At 38.6% G+C, this 20,000-nt stretch overlaps 1 protein-coding gene across 5 annotated transcripts in view; it reads right to left on the bottom strand.

Moving 5' to 3' along the window:
• Positions 1-1,951: 1,951 nt before the first annotated feature.
• Positions 1,952-20,000, bottom strand: part of LOC106876923 (uncharacterized) — a 146,949-nt gene continuing 128,900 nt past the window's right edge. For all 5 annotated transcript variants that reach the window (XM_089351276.1, XM_089351274.1, XM_089351277.1 and 2 more), the window contains one exon: positions 1,952-15,629. In XM_089351276.1, the coding sequence (XP_089207402.1) occupies positions 2,053-15,629 (13,577 nt within the window). In that variant the 3' untranslated portion in view covers positions 1,952-2,052. The remainder of the gene's footprint in view (positions 15,630-20,000) is intronic.

Below are 20,000 nucleotides of genomic sequence, written 5' to 3'. Positions count from 1 at the left end.
TGCTAATGAATGGTGACCTAGAATGCAGTGCAAGGAATTAAAAAAAAAAAAAAGTACTATATCCATTCAAAGGCCATCCAGAATATTTTATTAGATAACACGTTTATACGTCTAACTATGATTTCTCCAAAATGCTCCATATACAAAACCAATCAATTGATATCAGTAACTTACTACAAAATAATAATGAACTAAGATATCTAGCTAATGATCTTATTCACCCCACATTTGGAGGTTTTGTTTTTGGGGTAGGAGAGGGTGCTTTTTTCTTAAATCAAGACCATTAATTTTTTTTATTCCAATGAGTCTATATGTGAATGAATTTGCATCTACGTCAATATACAAAATAGAAAATGAAAATTAGATTTAAACTTTTCTCTTTGTAACCCTTTTGTTACCAACCTGTCAGGGACCACACCTTGTCTGATAAAAACTTAATGTTTTGATGTGATAAATTAAAAACCTTCCATCAAAATTTCATGTCAGTTTATGTTACAAACATCAGCATAATAATGACAAAGTTATTTTACTAAATTCTATTATTGTATTATTTTCAAAATTAACTTCAGCAAAGACAGTATATTTTGACAGTAATATGGTAACAAAAGGGTCAAACAATTTTGAAGAGTTACATTCTGGAAAAGTGGTTACAGTTGACAGCAGTTCTTGACTTTCAAGGATGATTAATGTCTCACACAGCTTGTTTAACTGAACAAAATTATTTAAAATTGCATTCAAAATGTACACCGTGGCAATTCACATTTGCTTGCTTAATAAACAATTATATACACAAATAATGTCTAAGTATGAGTTTATATAAACACACAAAAAAGAAAATGTTATGCAAAGATGTGCATGTGTATATGTATGCATGAAAATACACATGCACGTACAGAATAATGTGAGAGATGAATAATTAACAATGACTGCAATTAAGATCAAAATACAAATTAAGTGGGGTTTTTTGGCTTGTGAATTTTATATGTTGAGCTGCCAGCAACTGAGGTGGAGATAATAATGTTGGGATTACAATATCTTGTCAAATAAGTTCTAAATCTGCAACTGCAACATGCCCAAATTGTGGCTTTGAATAATAATAATCATGCAGAAAGGTGAAAGGTTAAACGGGTTAAAAAAAAAAAACAAGCAGAACATTAGTAGCAACATACAGTGACAATGAACCAACAACATTTTGATACAATAAAAGAAAAAAAAAAAATCAACCAACAAATTTGACCATATGTAAAGTCTTAGAAAGCAGTTAGTAAATTTACAATTTAAACAAAATTTCATGCAAGCTAAGAAAGCTAATATATATATGTTTATATATATATATATTATATGAATTAACAATGAGCGTATGTACAAAATGTATTTATATGTATATGTGTTTATATTTAAATAATTTTGAAGGTTCTTTTTCATACATTCTGATATGTGTGTATAGAGTTCACAACTCTACACACACCAATGAAACATACTTAAAAGTTGGTAATAACTCTTGTAAAAATGCAGGCACACATTACTTGCACACACTTGCACACACAAAAATATACACACATATATATACATATTTGAAAATGTACATATATTGATATATGCATGTACATGAAAAAAAAAACACTAAGTTACATGCATACATATACATAAGTATGCAATTATATACGCACATTTTTTATACACCCATAAATAAAACAGTGATACCACTTAAATAGCATTTATCCTAGTAGCAATTAAATAACCAGAATCAATATTTTAAGCAATAATTATTTAAAATTATTAAAAGCAAATAGTGGTATCACTGTGGCAACTAAATTCATCCATCAAAAGGTCATTTAATCAATACAAATTCTATGATTTAATGTAATATCACTGTATATCAATACCAATATCACTGTATATTGCTACATCTGCTATGAAACAACTGGTTATACATATGGTTTGTCCAATGCAAGCTGCAAAATAATAGCGGAACGGAGACAAAATGCTAACACACCCAGGCATACACAATTGCTTGCTGCAAGGGAAGACTATTAAGCTGATACAGATAGTTCAACCTTTTCTTGAACGGGCAGTGGTTGACTTTGTCTTCAAAGGTGATCCTGTCCTTTTATCAGGTGATGTCACTCGAGAGGTTTTTTGGGGACTGCAGCTGCGTATTCGGCGGGCACTTGGAGAATGTGAATATGCTGGAGCAACTTGGTTCTGACTAGCTTCCAAAGTGTTTTTTATCATTGCCAGTCTTAATTTTTCAGTTTTGGTTGTTCTCTTGAGTATGACGCTCCTACTTGTTGATCTTCCTCGTGGTTTCTCAGCAGGCAAAGTATTGTTTTCTTTCTTCAGTGATGAATCAGATACTTTTGAAGAATCAATACTATCTGTTTTTATAGGGCTACTACTTGCTTTGGGGGGTGAAGAGACAGACCTAAGTACTGGTTTTGCTTTTTCTGTACTACTTGTGCCCTTGCTTTTTGAAGAACTAGACTTTGATTTCGTAGGGCTACTACTCCCTTTTGATTTCTTCATTGAGCTTGGAAGATTTGCTTTAGAGGAAGAGGTTGATTTCTGTTTTGGAGTACTGACGAGTGATGAAGCCTTTTTCTCTTTTTTTACACCTTTCTCTGGACTGCTTCTTGAGGATTTAGATCGGACTCCTTCTTTTCCAGGAGTTATTTCTCCACGACTTTTACTCTTGGACTCTTTCTTTTTAGACTTTTTCAGTTTTGTATCTTTGGTTTTAGTCATTTTCTGGTTATCTTTGATAATTTGCTCAGAGGTCAAAATCTTAGCTTTCTTTTGAACCAGCAGCTCTACTTTGTTGACAGTATTGCCATCTTCAGTCTTAGTTACTTTGACAATCTCTTCAAGATCTTTTGGTAACAAATCACCATTTAGTTTTTGTAAGTGTTCAATATCTGAATATGCTTGCTTTTCATTGACTGTATCAATTGGTTGGCTCTCAGAATCAGCTTTGGACACCTTATTATTTTTCGATTCAATCTGAGGAGTTTCTTCAACAGAAATAGGTTTTATCACAGATTCTACCTCATCTTTAGCATTAACAGCAGTTCCAAGTGATATATCGCCAATTTGGTCAGCAATGTCTTTAGATTCAACAGCAGTAAGATTTGATTTTGCCACTTCATTCTGAAATTCAGTGGAAACACCAGAATGATCAAGACCACTGTCAGACAGTTTAGCTTCTGAGTGATCACCATTTAACTTCAATGAATCTACTTCTGATATATCAGATATTTCAGTCGCTTGGCTTTCCTTTGGTATCTCTGGTTCAACTTTCTTTGCAACACCAATTTCACATATAGTTGATACAACAGAGTCACTAATGCTATCTCCTGATGGTACATTCCGATTTTCTTCATCAAGAATTGCTGTTAAAAGACCCATCTGGTCAGAATCTTTGCCTTGTGCCTCACCACAAATTTCAGTCCCTGTAGTTTCTTCCTTTTCAACTAACTTGCTACTATCAAGAAGAGTAACACCCGATAATGCAACCTCAGGAGCCTCCACAGATTTCTCCTCTGTAGACTCCACAGGTATCCTTTCAACAGCTTCCACAGCTTTTTCTGCAGGAGCCTCCACAGGTTTCTCTTCAAGAGCCTCCACAGGTTTCTCTTCAAGAGCCTCCACAGGTTTCATCTCTTTGGAAGCCTCCACAGTTACTTTCTCAGTAGACTCCACAGGTTTCTCCTCAGGTGCCTCTATAGGTCCCTCTTCAGGAACCTCCACAAGTTTCTCTCCAAGAGCTTCCACAAGTTTCTCCTCAGCAGATAGCACAGGTTTCTCTTCAGGAGCCTCCTCAGTTTTCACCTCAGCAAGCACCACAGGTTTCTCCTCTGGAGCTTCCACAGGTTTCATCTCAGGAGCTTCCACAGGTTTTTCCTCAGGAGCCTCCACGAGTTTCTCCTCAGGAGCCTCTGCAAGTTTCTCTTCAGGAGCCTCCACAGGTTTCATCTCACGAACCTCCACAGGTTTCACTTCAAGAACCTCCACAGGCTTCTCCTCAGGAATCTCCACAGATTTCACTTCAGGAGCCTCTACAAGTTTCTCCTCAGGAGCCTCCACAGGTTTCACTTCAGGAGCCTCCACAGGTTTCTCTTCAAGAGCCTCCACAGGTTTCACCTCAGGAGCCTCCACAGGTTTCACTTCAGGAGCCTCCACAAGTTTCTCCTCAGGAGCCTCCACAGGTTTCACTTCAGGAGCTTCCACAGGTTTCTCTTCAAGAGCCTCCACAGGTTTCACCTCAGGAGCCTCCACAGGTTTCACTTCAGGAGCCTCCACAGGTTTCTCTTCATGAGCCTCCACAGGTTTCTCCTCAGGAGCCTCCACAGGTTTCACTTCAGGAGCCTCCACAGGTTTCACTTCAGTAGCCTCCACAGCTTTTACCTCAGGAGCCTCAGCAGGTTTCTCTTCAGGAGCCTCCAAAGGTTTCTCTTCATGTTTCTCTTCAATAGCCTCCACAGGTTTCACCTCAGGAGCCTCCACAGGTTTCTCTTCAGAAGCCTCCACAGGTTTTGCCTCAAGAGCCTCCACAGGTTTCACTTCAGGAGCATCCTCAAGTTTTGCCTCAGGAGCCTCCACAGGCTTCTCTTCAGGGGCCTCCACAAGTTTCTCTTCAAGAGCCTCCACAGGTTTCACCTCAGGAGCCTCCACAGGTTTCTCTTCAGGAGCCTCCACAGGCTTCTCTTCAGGAGCCTCCACAGGTTTTACCTCAGGAGCATCCTCAAGTTTTGCCTCAGGAGCCTCCACAGGCTTCTCTTCAGGAGCCTCCACAAGTTTCTCTTCAAGAGCCTCCTCAGGTTTCACCTCAGGAGCCTCCACCGGTTTCTCTTCAGGAGCCGCCACAGGTTTCTCTTCAGGAGCCTCCACAGGTTTTACCTCAGGAGCCTCCACAGGCTTCTCTTCAGGAGCCTCCACAAGTTTCTCTTCAAGAGCCTCCACAGGTTTCACCTCAGGAGCCTCCACAGGTTTCTCTTCAGGAGCCTCCACAGGTTTCTCTTCAGGAGCCGCCACAGGTTTCACCTCAGGAGCCTCCACAGGCTTCTCTTCAGGAGCCTCCACAAGTTTCTCTTCAAGAGCCTCCACAGGTTTCACCTCAGGAGCCTCCACAGGTTTCTCTTCTGGAGCCTCAACAGGCTTTGTCTCAGGAGCCTTCACAGGTTTTGCCTCAGGAGCCTCCACAGGTTTCTCTTCAGGAGCCTCCACTGGTTTCTCTTCAAGAGCCTCCACAGGTTTCACCTCAGGAGCCTCCACAGGTTTCTCTTCAGGAGCCTCAACATGCTTTGCCTCAGGAGCCTCCACAGGTTTTGCATCAGGAGCCTCCACAGGTTTCTCTTCAGGAGCCTCCACTGGTTTGTCTTCAAGAGCCTCCACAGGTTTCACCTCAGGAGCCTCCACAGGTTTCTCTTCAGGAGCCTCCACTGGTTTCTCTTCAAGAGCCTCCACAGGTTTCACCTCAGGAGCCTCCAAAGGTTTCTCTTCAGGAGCCTCCACAGGTTTCACCTCAGGAGCCTCTACAGGTTTTGCTTCAGCATCCTCCATAGGTTTCACCTCAGGAGCCTCCACAGGTTTCACCTCAGGAGCCTCCACAGGTTTCAGCTCAGGAGCCTCCACAGGTTTCAGCTCAGGAGCCTCCACAGGCTTCTCCTCAGGAGCCTCCACAGTTTTCTCCTCAGTAGACGCCTCAGGAGCCTCAACTGGTTTCTCTTCAGGAGCCTCCACCAGTTTCTCTTCAGCAGCCACCACAGCTTTCTTACCAGAAAGCCCCACAGATTTCTCTTCCAGAGCCTCCACAGGTTTTTCTTCGAGAACCTCCACAGGTTTCTCTTCAGAAACCTCTACAAGTTTCTCCTCAGGGGCCTCTACAGGTTTCCCCACAGGAGCCTCCACAAGTTTCTCCTCAGGAGCCTCCACCGGTTTCTCTTCAGGAGCATCCACAGGTTTCTCCTCAAGAACCTCTACAAGTTTCTCTTCAAGAGCCTCCACAGGTTTCACCTCAGGAGCCTCCTCTGGTTTCACTTCAGGAACCTCCACAGGTTTCTCCTCAGGAACCTCCTCAGGTTTCACTTCATGAGCCTCCACAAGTTTCTCTTCAAGAGCCTCCACGGGTTTTGCTTCAGGAACCTCTACAGGTTTCACCTCAGGAGCCTCCACAGGTTTCACTTCAGGAGCCTCCACAGGTTTCTCCTCAGGAACCTCCTCAGGTTTCACTTCATGAGCCTCCACAAGTTTCTCTTCAAGAGCCTCCACAGGTTTCACCTCAGGAGCTTCTGCAGATTTCTCTTCAGGAGCCGCCACAGGTTTTACCTCAGGAGCCTCCACAGGTTTCTCTTCGGGCGACTCAACAGGCTTTGCCTCAGGAGCCTCCACAGGTTTCTCTTCAGAAGCCTCCACAGGTTTTGCCTCAAGAGCCTCCACAGGTTTCACTTCAGGAGCCTCCACAGGTTTCTCCTCAGGAACCTCCTCAGGTTTCACTTCATGAGCCTCCACAAGTTTCTCTTCAAGAGCCTCCACAGGTTTCACCCCAGGAGTTTCTGCAGATTTCTCTTCAGGAGCCTCCACAGGTTTTACCTCAGGAGCCTCCACAGGTTTCTCTTCAAGAGCCTCCACAGGTATTTCCTCAGGAGCCTCCACAGGTTTCTCTTCAGGAGCCTCAGCAGGCTTTGCCTCAGGAGCCTCCACAGGTTTCTCTTCAGAAGCCTCCACAGGTTTCACCTCAGGAGCTTCCACAGGTTTCTCCTCAATAGACACCACAGGTTTTTCCTCTGGGGCCTCCACAGGTTTCACCTCAGGAGCCTCCACAGGTTTCTCTTCAGGAGCCTCCACAGGCTTCTCTTCAGGAGCCTCCACAGGTTTCACCTCAGGAGCTTCCACAGGTTTCTCCTCAATAGACACCACAGGTTTTTCCTCTGGGGCCTCCACAGGTTTCACCTCAGGAGCCTCCACAGGTTTCTCTTCAGGAACCTCCACAGATTTCTCTTCAGGAGCCTCCACTGATCTCTCTTCAAGAGCCTCTACAGGTTTCACCTCAGGAGCCTCCACAGGTTTCTCTTCAGGAGCCTCCACTGGTTTCTCTTCAAGAGTCTCCACAGGTTTCTCTTCAAGAGTCTCCACAGGTTTCTCTTCAAGAGCCTCCACAGGTTTCACCTCAGGAGCTTCCTCAAGTTTTGCCTCAGGAGCCTCCACAGGCTTCTCTTCAGGAGCCTCCACAAGTTTCTCTTCAAGAGCCTCCACAGGTTTCTCTTCAGGAGCCACAACAGGCTTCTCTTCAGGAGCCTCCACAGGTTTCACCTCAGGAGCCTCCACAGGTTTCTCTTCAGGAGCCTCCACAGGTTTCTCTTCAGGAGCCTCCACAGGTTTCTCTTCAAGAGCCTCCACAGGTTTCACCTCAGGAGCCTCTACAGGTTTCTCTTCAGGAGCCTCCACAGGTTTCTCTTCAAGAGCCTCCACAGGTTTCACCTCAGGAGCCTCCACAGGTTTCTCTTCAAGAGCCTCCACAGGTTTCACCTCAGGAGCCTCCACAGGTTTCTCTTCAGGACCCTCCACTGGTTTCTTTTCAGGAGCTTCCACAGGTTTCACCTCAGGAGCCTCTACAGGTTTCTCTTCAGGAGCCTCCACCGGTTTCTCTTCAAGAGCCTCCACAGGTTTCACCTCAGGAGCTTCCTCAAGTTTTGCCTCAGGAGCCTCCACAGGCTTCTCTTCAGGACCCTCAACAAGTTTTTCTTCAGGAGCCTCCACAGGTTTCACCTCAGGAGCCTCCACAGGTTTCTCTTCAGGAGCCTCAACAGGCTTTGCCTCAGGAGCCTCCACAGGTTTTGCCTCAGGAGCCTCCACAGGTTTCACCTCAGGAGCTTCCTCAAGTTTTGCCTCAGGAGCCTCCACAGGTTTCTCTTCAGGAGCCTCCACTGGTTTCTCTTCAGGAGCCTCAACAGGCTTTGCCTCAGGAGCCTCCGAAGGTTTCACCTCAGGAGCTTCCTCAAGTTTTGCCTCAGGAGCCTCCACAGGTTTCTCTTCAGGAGCCTCCACTGGTTTCTCTTCAAGAGCCTCCACAGGTTTCACCTCTGGAGCCTCTACAGATTTCTCTTCAGGAGCCTCCACTGGTTTCTCTTCAGGAGCCTCCACAGGTTTCACCTCAGGAGCTTCCTCAAGTTTTGCCTCAGGAGCCTCCACAGGCTTCTCTTCAGGACCCTCAACAAGTTTCTCTTCAAGAGCCTCCACAGGTTTCACCTCAGTAGCCTCCACAGGTTTCTCTTCAGGAGCCTCAACAGGCTTTGCCTCAGGAGCCTCCACAGGTTTTGCCTCAGGAGCCTCCACAGGTTTCACCTCAGGAGCTTCCTCAAGTTTTGCCTCAGGAGCCTCCACAGGTTTCTCTTCAAGAGCCCCCACTGGTTTCTCTTCAAGAGCCTCCACAGGTTTCACCTCAGGAGCCTCCACAGGTTTCTCTTCAGGAGCCTCAACAGGCTTTGCCTCAGGATCCTCCACAGGTTTTGCCTCAGGAGCCTCCACAGGTTTCTCTTCAAGAGCCTCCACAGGTTTCACCTCAGGAGCCTCCACAGGTTTCTCTTCAGGAGCCTCCACTGGTTTCGCATCAGGAGCCTCAACAGGTTTTGCCTCGAGAGCCTCCATAGGTTTCACCTCAGGAGCTTCCTCAAGTTTTGCCTCAGGAGCCTCCACAGGTTTCTCCTCAATAGTCACCACAGGTTTTTCCTCTGGGGCCTCCACAGGTTTTACCTCATGAGCCTCCACAGTTTTCTCTTCAGGAGCTCCCACAGGATTCTCCTCGGGAGCTGCCACAGATTCTTTTTCAAAATCTTCAATGGCATGCACAGTTTTCTCTTCTAGATCTTCTGCATGTTTCTTTTCAGAAACCTCTTGAGTTGTTTGGTTGTCGTCTTGAATAACTTCTGGTGTCATTTCTGGAGCACTTTTATCCGCCTTAATTAACGTAGGTGCAGGCTCTGCAATTGCTGTTTGCTCTGCAGATTTTGTCTCTATCTGCTTTATTTGTGTAACCTCAGAAACAACTGGCTCCTTTGTTTGAATGATGCTTCCCCTTCTAGTTATTTCCACTACTTCCAATGGACTTTCTGCCATAAACTCTACCAGACTTAGTCTCTTCTCAAGATAAGTACTTGGAGGTATGCTAGCAATATCTTGTGAATCTTCTTCCAAATGGCTATCACTCTCCTTTCCTTCAGTTTCTACCTCTTCTTTAGCCACTGGCGGTGCAGTCTCAACTGGTTTTGTCTCTTCTTTAATCAGTGAATGTGCAATTTCTGTTGGTTTTACTTCTTCCTTAACTAATGCAACCAAAGTTTCCTCTGCTTTGATCTCATCTTTATCAAGTGCGAGAGCAGTCTCAGCTGGTTTTTCCTCTTTTTTAACCTCTGCAGGTTTTACTGTTTCTTCATCAACTGTGGTGTCTGTAGTCTCTGTAGATGTTAATTTTTCTTTAATAGATGTCGACTTAGTTTCTTTAGATTTCTCTTGTTCAACCTCACTTGATACAGTGGTAGCTGAAATTACACTTTCTACTGATTTCACACTATCTTTAGCCAATGGTGGTGTACTCTCGGCTGGTTTAATAATCTCCTCTTCTTTTCCACATGTTATTTCTTCATATTCTCTGTGTGATTCTTTCACTTCAATATCTCCAGGAACAATTTTAGCAGATGTCTCTTCTTGCACCAATTCTATTGCAGGTTCTGCAACTGTAACTTTCTGAACTTCTTCTGATTTAATCTCTGTTGATAGTTTTGTTTCTTCTTCAACTGTTTTAGCTTCAATTTTTGCAATTGCTACATCTGTACCTTCTATATTACTAATCCCTTCAGACGAAGTCCCTGAATCTAATAAGTCTACTACATCTTCACCTTCTTTACTGATACTAACTACATTCACATCAGGTTGTTGCATATCCTTTACTTTTGCGTGAGTATCTTTGCTTAATTCTACTTCATCACCTTTCTCATCATATTCCTGGCCAAACTCTTGTAATGAACTTCTTGGAAGATCAGCTTCTAGCTTTTCTGCATCTGATTTTTCCACCATAGTTGTTTTGTCAATCTGACTTTCTTCCATTGACTGTCTTGCTATTGATTCATTTTGAATGGATGCTACTGGTGCAATAAACGCATCGACTGCATCATCATCCTTCTTTACACAATCAGTTGTGGGTGCAGTTTCGGTTGATGGTTTGACATCATCGGTTAAATTGTCAGGCATTATTAGATCTTTTGCAACAACAGAAGTTGCAGTTTCATACGGTTTAACATCTTGCAGTGAAATTCCACACACATTTTTAGTAGACTCCAATTCTTGCTCAGAAGACACTGTTTCAGGTGTATGTTTCGATGGTTGTTTCATGTCCTTATCCTCGTATTTTTCCTCACTACCATCAGACTTACTTTCGGCAGTCACAACTGATTGGATTACTTCTGCAACATCAGAGGTTGTAGTGTCAGCTTTTCCTCCTTCCTCTACAAGCTCAGCTGTTGCAGCACTGCTCAGATTTACTTTCTCTACAATCTTAGTTGTTGCGGAGTCAGATGGGTGTACTTTCTCTACAACCTCACAGACTGTAGCTTCAGTTATCCTCTTTGCGACTTCATCAGTCTTAGAGGCATCTTTTGATGCCTCAGATTCTTTTAGATCAGCTTTTGAAAGATTATCAGCTGGCTTTTCAACTACAGTTTCAAAACTCAGTGCCTCTAAGGCATTTAAATTAGCATCGGTAACTAAGTCAATACTACTTGATTTATGTTCATCCTGTACTTCAATAATTACAGCTTCCTTCTCAATGTCTTTACTATGAAAGCTAATAGATGAGTCAATTTGATCACTTAAACTATGAGAATCAGGTTCTTTAACAACTGCTAAACTAGAACTTGGTGATTTTTCAGGTTGACCCATTTGGATAAAATCTTCTAACTCAGATTTTTCTAAATCTATCTTGTTAGCAAGTTCAGTTGTGATAGATTCATGTTCACTATGCATAACATTCTCTTGAACAGGTAATGATTCATCACCAGTATCAGGTCTTACTTTCTCTGCAACTTCACACGGTGCATCCAATACATCTGTCTGCTCTTTAGTAACACTTTGAGATATTTCTTTATCAAGAGCTATTTCTTCTGCACCCTTCAAAGGATCTTCAGTAGTTGCTTTGCTTTGAACTTCCACAATTGTTTTCTTTTCAATAATAACTTCTGCATGTGCAGCTTTACTTTGTTCTTCAGGTGCAGTGACCAAGAGTGTACTCTTGTCATCTGAATCAGCCATCATTTCAGACCCACTTTTTTCTTCTTTTGCTTTGCTAGACATAACCTCTTCAGAGCTATCTTCTTTTATAGCAGCAACATCGGTCAGTTTCACACCTTCACTCAATGTTACACTAGCAGGTTCAACATGAATAATACTAGAATCTGGAGGCTTCATTTCAACAGTTGCCCCTTCTAAAAGTTTCATTTGATCTGGCTCTTCCATGGGAGTAGTTTTAGACAGTTTTACTTCCACAGTGGCTTCCACAGGTAGGGTTTCTAAAGGTTTTGTTGTTTTCAGAGCCTCTACAAACTCTAATTCCTCTTTGACTTCAATAGGTAGAGTATCCGCAGGTTTCATTTCTTTGATCACAGGAGGTTTGGTATCTGCTGGTTCTATTTCATCTTTCTCTTGAAATGCAATAAGGTCAACATCTTTGACCTCTACAAGTGCTGGTTCTTGAGCTGTTTCCTCTTTAACTATTGTAGGTGCAGCTTCTTCACTTGCAACATCATCTTTAGCCAAGGTCTTTAAAATTTCTGCAGATTTTATTTCCACTTCTGCAGTTAAAGGTCCTGTCTCTATTGGTTTTAAACTTTCTTCAGGTGCTGTCTCTACAGGAATCATCACTGCTTCAAATTTTGAAGCTGTTATTTCTTCTTTTATCACTGTGGCTACATTTTCTGCTGGTATTTCTTCTGTGGTTACCACTCCTGCAGGCGTCACTTCTTTGATCTCTGTAAATGCAGTTTCCTTTGGTTTTACTTCTTCAACCTTTGCAAGTGAAATTTCCATGGGTGCAATCTCTGCATGTTTTAGCTCGTCATCTGCAATATCAATCAATGTTTCTTCTGGAAACTCTATAGGAGCCATCTTCATAGATTTTAGTTCTTTTATATCTGGAGTTATCTTGTCTAATTCTTTCTCCATAATCACAGCTTCTGTCGGTTTTACCTCTACCTCTGCATCTATAGATACAATTTCTTCTGGCTTTACTTTCTCTTTAACCTCTGCTGCTTTCATTTCCTCTTCAATGTTTGCAGGAACAGGTTGAGTTGGTTTTATACTTTCTTCAGTGATAGAAACAGCACTTTCAAATATTTTTGGCTCATCATCTTTGGCGGTTTCTTTTAATTTTGCTTCATCTTTATCTGTAACAGAGGGGAGTTTTGTTATTTCCTTAAATTCACCGGGTTCAGTACTGGCACATAAAGTCTCTTCTTTGACTTCAGCAGATTCAGTTTTTGTGGGATTTATACCATTTTTCATGTGGGATTTTTCACCATCACCAGGATTATCATCAGTTTTGTCTGGTTCAGTTGTTTTGATAATGCTTCCACTTCTGGTTAATTCCATATCTTCTAATGGATTTTCTGATATAAATTCTACCAGACTTAGTCTTTTTTCCAGAAAAGTATCAGAAGGGACACTGGCAATATCTTGTGAGTCGAAAGTTGTTTCTTTTAAATGGTTTATCTCCTCTTTAACCTCTGTAAGTACAGTCTCAGCTGGTTTTACCTCCTCTTTAACAACTGTAGGTGCAGTCTCCGCTTGTTTTACCTCCTCTTTAACCATTGTAGGAGTTGTTTCAACTTGTTTTACTTCTTCTTTTATCACTGTTGGTGCAGTATCTGCTGGTTTTACCTCTTCTTTTATCACTGTGGGCATAGTTTCTGCTGGAGTTTCTTCTTTTTTAACTAAAGGTGCAGCCTCAACATCTTGTTTTATCTCTTGTTTGATCATTGCAGGTGCAGTTTCTACTGGCTTTACTTCTTGTTTAATGGGTTCAGGCGGAGTACATGGGATCGTTTTAATAGCTTTTTCTTCTTTAATTACAGAAGGTTCAGTCTCTCTTAGTTTTACTTCATGTATAATGGATTCCGGTGGAGTACATGGGATCATTTTAATAGCTTTTTCTTCTTTAATTAGAGGAAATGCAGTTGTTTCAGGTTGTTCTAATTCTTCAAAAAGAGAAACTGATTCTGTAGGTTGTACACTTTTAACCACAATTTCTGCAATCTCTACTGCTTTTATTTCTTCAACCTCAGAAGGTGCAGTCTTTTCAATGAATATTTCCTCTTTTGCTAGAGGAGGTACAGTTTCTGTACATTTTACATCCTTTTTTATTAATGTGGGTGCAGGCTCTGAAATTGCTGTCTGCTCTTTAACTACTATGGGAGATGATTCTATTGGCTTCACTTGTGTAACCTCAGAAAAAACTGACTTTGTGTCAATGATGCTTCCTCTTCTAGCTATTTCCATCATTTCCCGTGGACTTTCTGCCATAAACTCTACAAGGCTTAATCTTTTCCCAAGATAAGTACCAGAAGATATACCAGTAGTATTTTGTGAGTCTTCTTCCAAATGGGTATCACTCTCCTTTGGTTTGGTTTTCATTTCCCTCAAACATTCAACTGATGATTGAACTTCCTTGCTTGTTTCTGATGCCTCCTTGCTTTGGTCTTTCACACTTACATCTTGTATATGAGCTTTGTCAGCTGGACATGTTTCCATACTTTTTCTGTGGGCCTCTTGTGTCTCTGTTGGATTTCCTTCCATTGAAACCACTTTATCTTCCAAAATAGACATTTCAACTTTAGAAGGAATTACTTCCAACTCAGACAAGCTACCAATATCCATCTTAGGGACACCTTTTTTCAAACTTTCTTCTTCAAAGCTCTTTTTAGAGTCATCCACAACCTTTTTCAGCATATCATCAGATGCTGTCATGTCTGCTGTCACAACCATTTCTGTATCTTTCATTTCAGCACTTTCTTCAGCAAATTCAAGTGTCTCATTACTGTCAACACTGTGAGTTTCATCTAAAGAATAGTACTGTTCCAAACTCTCATCAGGCATATCTCCCGAGGAATGATTATCACCCTCAACAGCTTCTAATGCCTTAAGAGTTTCTGTATGATATTCCTTTATTGTTTCATCAAATGAGCATTGACCTTTTCTCATTTCTTCAGCTACTTCTGAAATGAGAGATTCAATTTTTTCTTGGATGACTTTAGCTTCAATATCGGATGTATACATATATTCATCCCTATCTGAAGAACTGTCTTCAACAGTTTGAGGGCCTTCCTGAAAATTTGGATCATCTTCCTCAACTGACGATAACAACTTCACTGCACTTAAAGTTTCTACTACATTTGACGTAGATTTTTGAGACACTGATGACAGTTCAGATTTCAATTTCTGAGGTACAGTTTCTATGATACTTGCTGCTGAATCTGAAGTTGAGTCACTACTCGATAGTGAACCAACCTTAGATTTTGCAATAACTTCACTTTTTTGGCACTCTTTCTTGCTGTCTGCACTTGTACTGGATGCTTCATGATTTTGTCGAGAATCCAAAGCATCAGTATAAAATGTAGGCATCCTTTCTTGACTTTCAATATATGAAGTTTCAGCAGCAGTTTGTTTCGAAATTAATTCTTCATCAAGAGATTTTTTCTTTTCTGTTTCTTTATTATCAGAGTTTCCAAAAGGAATTGATTCATCTGAATCAGAAATTGACACTTCTTCTTCTTCAACATACGAGCTATCAGTGTCAGACTTCTGGTCTCCGTAACCTGTTGAATCAGAGTCCAGCAGTGAAGGATCTCTCTCTATAACAGAATTTTCTTCAGATTCGGAATCACTTTCTTCTTCAGTTTTGGTAATAGATATTTGACAAGATTCTGATGAAATTAATGTCAAAGTTTCTTTGCTCCCTTCAGATTTGCTGCTAGCAGCAGATGCTCCATCAGACTGGGGTGCTTTGCTGACATCAACTTCAAGCTCGGAAACATGTTCTAATGAAGGTTTAGAACTGTCTACTACATCCATACTTTTGACATTTGTTTCAGAAGGCAGGCACTGAGATTTATTGAAAGACTTGGTACCATTATCACAACTTTCTAAACCCTGCAATGAAGGAAATTCAGTTTTTTCAATATTCAACTCCATTCCTGTAATTTGGGGTTTGGGATTAGCCGAAGTACTACATAAAGTTATCGTATGAGGTTTTACATCCTTTTCAATTACATGCGGGCTAACACTTTCGTGGAGGGACGAAGATTGAACTTGTTGCCCTTGAGCTGATAAAATACTTATATCACCATGAGAATCAGGTGATGGAGGGGAAGTAATGTCAGGTGTAGCAGTATGAAACTCATAACAAGCATCAGCAGGAGAAGTGACATCACCTGTTTTATCGGAAGAAGAAAACCCATCTTGTGATGAATGTGTCAGCAAGCCGTACGGCGGAATCCCTTTTGCATAGCTCTCATCACGATCACATGTTGAGGGAGGAGAAGTCAAAACCACTCCTTCATCTGCACCATACATACCATCTCCATGTGTATCTGAAAGAGGATGGCATTTATTCTTGCAACCACAAGGTAGAATAAAAAACATAAAACCTACCAATTTAAACAACAAAAACAACAATAGGTTCAAAATGTTAAAAAAATTCTTTGAGATATTTTTCCCCACTTTGCTAATACATTTTCAGATAAAACTTTCCAAAACACAAATCATCAACTGCTTTAAAACATTTACCTAATCTATTCTGTTACTAAAAATATCACTGAAAACCTATTTGTCTCTGACAAATGAAAAGTTATATCACTTGAAACAATAGCAGTATATGAAAAGCGTAAAGTATAAATATATTACAACAACTAGTCTTGATACAATAAAAAAGGATAAACATACAGAATATCTTGAAATAAAAACCTGAAGATAAATAACACTTTGAATATTGTGTTCTCTCAACAATAATAGCAAGGAAATACACTACAAAGAACTGTTACTGAATGTATATGGTTTGTATAACTGACAACAAAGATTTATTTATACACATCTAACTCTCATAATAAATGAAAATTTGAACAAATAGCATCACATTTTACCTTTAACCAACTATGTTTATTGTGAAAAAAAAACAAGCATCCCCTACGATAAGGTAATGTTGCATTCCAGGAAATCTTGCTGTGATATGAAATTTCATAATGTGGAGCCTATTTTCCACCGACTTTCACATTATATGGAAACCACTGAAGAAATATGTTTTATGTTATGTAATTTCAAATTATGGCAAGATCTTCAAGAATACATCTCTATAATAAGAATATAACACCTCTAAAAAAAGTTTATATCAAAGCGGATAATAAACATTTAAAAGCTCAGAATGTAACCATATGTGACAACATTTTTATATAACAAATTTAATCTTGATATTCACTGTATTAGAAATCTCAGTAATTATGTTAAAAGTATTTGAAATAAAGATTAGAAAATTCATTATGAATGAATTTTTAATGGAATATTTATTGATTGACACAAACATTTGCAATTTCAGCCAATCTCTTCTAGAATAATAGATTTAAGTGAATTCAAAAATAACTAATTCTTTACTTTTTGTTGTAGTTTTTTTTTTTTAATGTTTTGCTTGATTGTATTCTTTATTGACAGGCAAGTATCATCAAATATGATGGAGATAGCCTGATGACCTTATAAGCAACATGTAATCAAGAATGAATCACATCAATTATAAAAATAACAACCTATAAAAGAAGATTTAACTAAAAGTTTTAGGAATATTTATGATATTTCAGTTCTTCAACCCCAACACCATCTCCTTACATGTTGAAAGGTGATTAGATATCTCGCATGAATTACAGGAGCAAGAACTTTTAGTGTAGCGTATCTTCTTTAAAGGCCAACTATTCAAGTATAAAAGGAAAAGTTGGAGCAAATACTAACTGTAAGAGAGCAAAATTAATGGAATTAATTAAAATATAAGCCAAACACACACCTGGTTTGCTAATGAAAATTAAAATCTTGAGCAATGCACATTACATAGTCCTATCCATTATCCAGCTGGACCATAATGGGCTTTTTTAAAATCAATTCAATGTTGTTGAATCTTATTCTTTTCATATTCCTCTTTCCAGTCAGAAAGAAATCAGTATCAAGGAAATTTTCAATCAATTTGCCATTCCAATCACAAAATTCAAGGAATTATGTCATCTTTAAATCAAAACCAATAATTTTTCCTCATTTTCAAAATCATTAAGTATTTGCTATTCAAATAATACAACAATAGGCTTAAATTATGAACAATTTCTTCTTTAGCCGTGGATGTTAAATTAAAATTGTGTAGCAATATCTATATATTACCACATAAACAATGTGAAAATTTCATAATAATTTCAAAAGTCTTAGCAGGTCTTACTTGTTGACATATCTATATATTTTAACAAGTTCATCATAATTACTGTCCAGAATCATAAGTTAAAATACATTTAATTTTCTCACAAAACATAAAAGCATTTGGTTTAAATCCTAGTAGTTTACTATGATATTAAAACTGCCTTCTGACATTTATGATGTCTTCTTAGCTATAGTTTAATTTGTTTTATAGTTGTATAAAGGTATCATATTATAAAACCTATTAAATAGAAGTAAAGTATCCTTGACATTATCTAAGATTTACTAATTCAGAAACTTTAAACTTCAGTAAATTTTGATCTTGTTCAGGGAAACATACGTTTTGTATTTATAGCCAGAATATCAAGACAAAAATATATGGCAGATAAACAAAAGAAAAAAATGAAAGTAATACTCTGAAGAATCATTTAGAATTTTAAATATTACATAGTGAGCACACAAAGAAACATGTATGAAGTTGTCCAATCTGCTAGAAATAGTAGCTAAATCTTTCTCAAATCACACCTGACAGACCAAATTTAGGAAGGACACATTCACTAAATGTACTTCTAGATATACAAAAAGATAGTATATGATAATAATTCAGCTCAATTAGAGCTGACTTGAGACACAACACTAACAATATATATTTGTGAATATGAAATGCAACTTAAAGAAAAGTTGGAAAAAATCAGCAAAACTATCCATTTAACTTATAACACCAGGGAATTCAATAAATACAATCTAAACTAATCTTTATACAAAATGGTTTCCAAAGTAAAACTTTTATTCTGAACATTTATAAGGTAAATTAAAATCCTCAGAATTATTAAATCATTAAACTCTAATAGCTAAACTAAATAGCATTTTCATTTCAATACATTGAATTTAAACATGAAACAAATTCTGTACCACACTAATGAAATGTATCAAAATAATTAAAAATTGATCTGAAAGAGGCACTAAGGTTTCTCCAAAAATTATGATACATAACTTTGAAATCTCCCAAACACTACTATTGGCAACTGGAGGCCTTATTGAAGAGTTTGATTTAAAGAAATAAGTATAAGCAAAACAGCCAAGTGGAACTCATTATTCTGTAGACTATGGATGACTACCCAAAACTAAAACTAAAATAAACTCTGGAAACCAAGGAAATTGGTGAAGGATTGTGTTGGTAACAATTACTCAAAGAATGTCGATAAGTTTGATTGTTGCAATGAGTATAAAGTCTAAAGATTTGGTCACTCTTTAATAGGGAGTAGAATAACAAAAAGTTGTTGCAGGTAGGCCAAGCTGTGAGATATTTTCTATTCTCTGATGATAGACAAGAGCCCAAATATTGAACTTTTCACTCATTGCAACAATCCAAATAACCAACAATCTATGAACTCCCTTTTAAACATTAATACTCAAGTCAAACAGATATAACTAGCAATAGACTAAAGGTTTAACAACAGTAGGATAACAACAGTAGGATAAATTAGGTGAAATTACATGGTTTAAAGACAATCAAAAACAGGTGACATACCATTACTTAACAAACCTAGTATGTATATATATACATATATATATATATGTATGCAAGTATATTTTATTTATAATTAGATGCATATATATATATATATATATATATATATATATATATATATATATATATATATATATATACACACACACACACACAAATATACATAAATACATACATATACACACATATACATAAACACACATATGTACGTCCATATATACATGAATAAATGCATATACGTAACACAAATACTTGCATACACACACACACACACAAATATACACATATTGTACAAATGTATACATGTACAATATATATAGATATATATATTTATACATATATATACATATATGCATATATACACAATTATATATGTACATATAAATATATATACTCGCATACAAGTATACATATACATTTATATATACTTTTATGAATATACATATTTATATACACATATATATACATATATACATACATGTATGTGTGTGTGTATGTGTATATATATATATGTATATGCATGTATATTTATGTATGTATATGAGTATATACATATATATATATATATATATATATATATATATATATATACTTCATTAGAAATGCAGAGACGCCTATAATAGGACATCTACTCGCTAGAAATAGCAGCAAAAAATACTACATACCACAAAAGTTAGGGATAATTTCGAAAGGAAATGAAAAATAAAAACTTTTACCAATCTATATTCTGTACCATGGTTTCAAGTCAATTTTAGTAAGATAAAGATTATATCTTACAAGGTCAGACTATCGTCAGCATGGTACAGAATATAGATTGGTAAAAGTTTTTATTTTTCATTTCCTTTCGAAATTATCCCTAACTTTTGTGGTATGTAGTATTTTTGCTGCTATTTCTAGCGAGTAGATGTCCTATTATAGGCGTCTCTGCATTTCTAATGAATAATACATAGTCTATTGACTGTTTTTACTCTCGCTAGACCACTGGTGGTAA

Source organism: Octopus bimaculoides, chromosome 4 (assembly GCF_046866305.1).
Source record: "Octopus bimaculoides isolate indiv1 chromosome 4, ASM4686630v1, whole genome shotgun sequence".
NCBI classification, from domain to species: domain Eukaryota; kingdom Metazoa; phylum Mollusca; class Cephalopoda; order Octopoda; family Octopodidae; genus Octopus; species Octopus bimaculoides.
The sequence above is the reverse complement of the archived record's forward strand: the minus strand, read 5'-3'. Positions and strand labels throughout refer to the sequence as shown.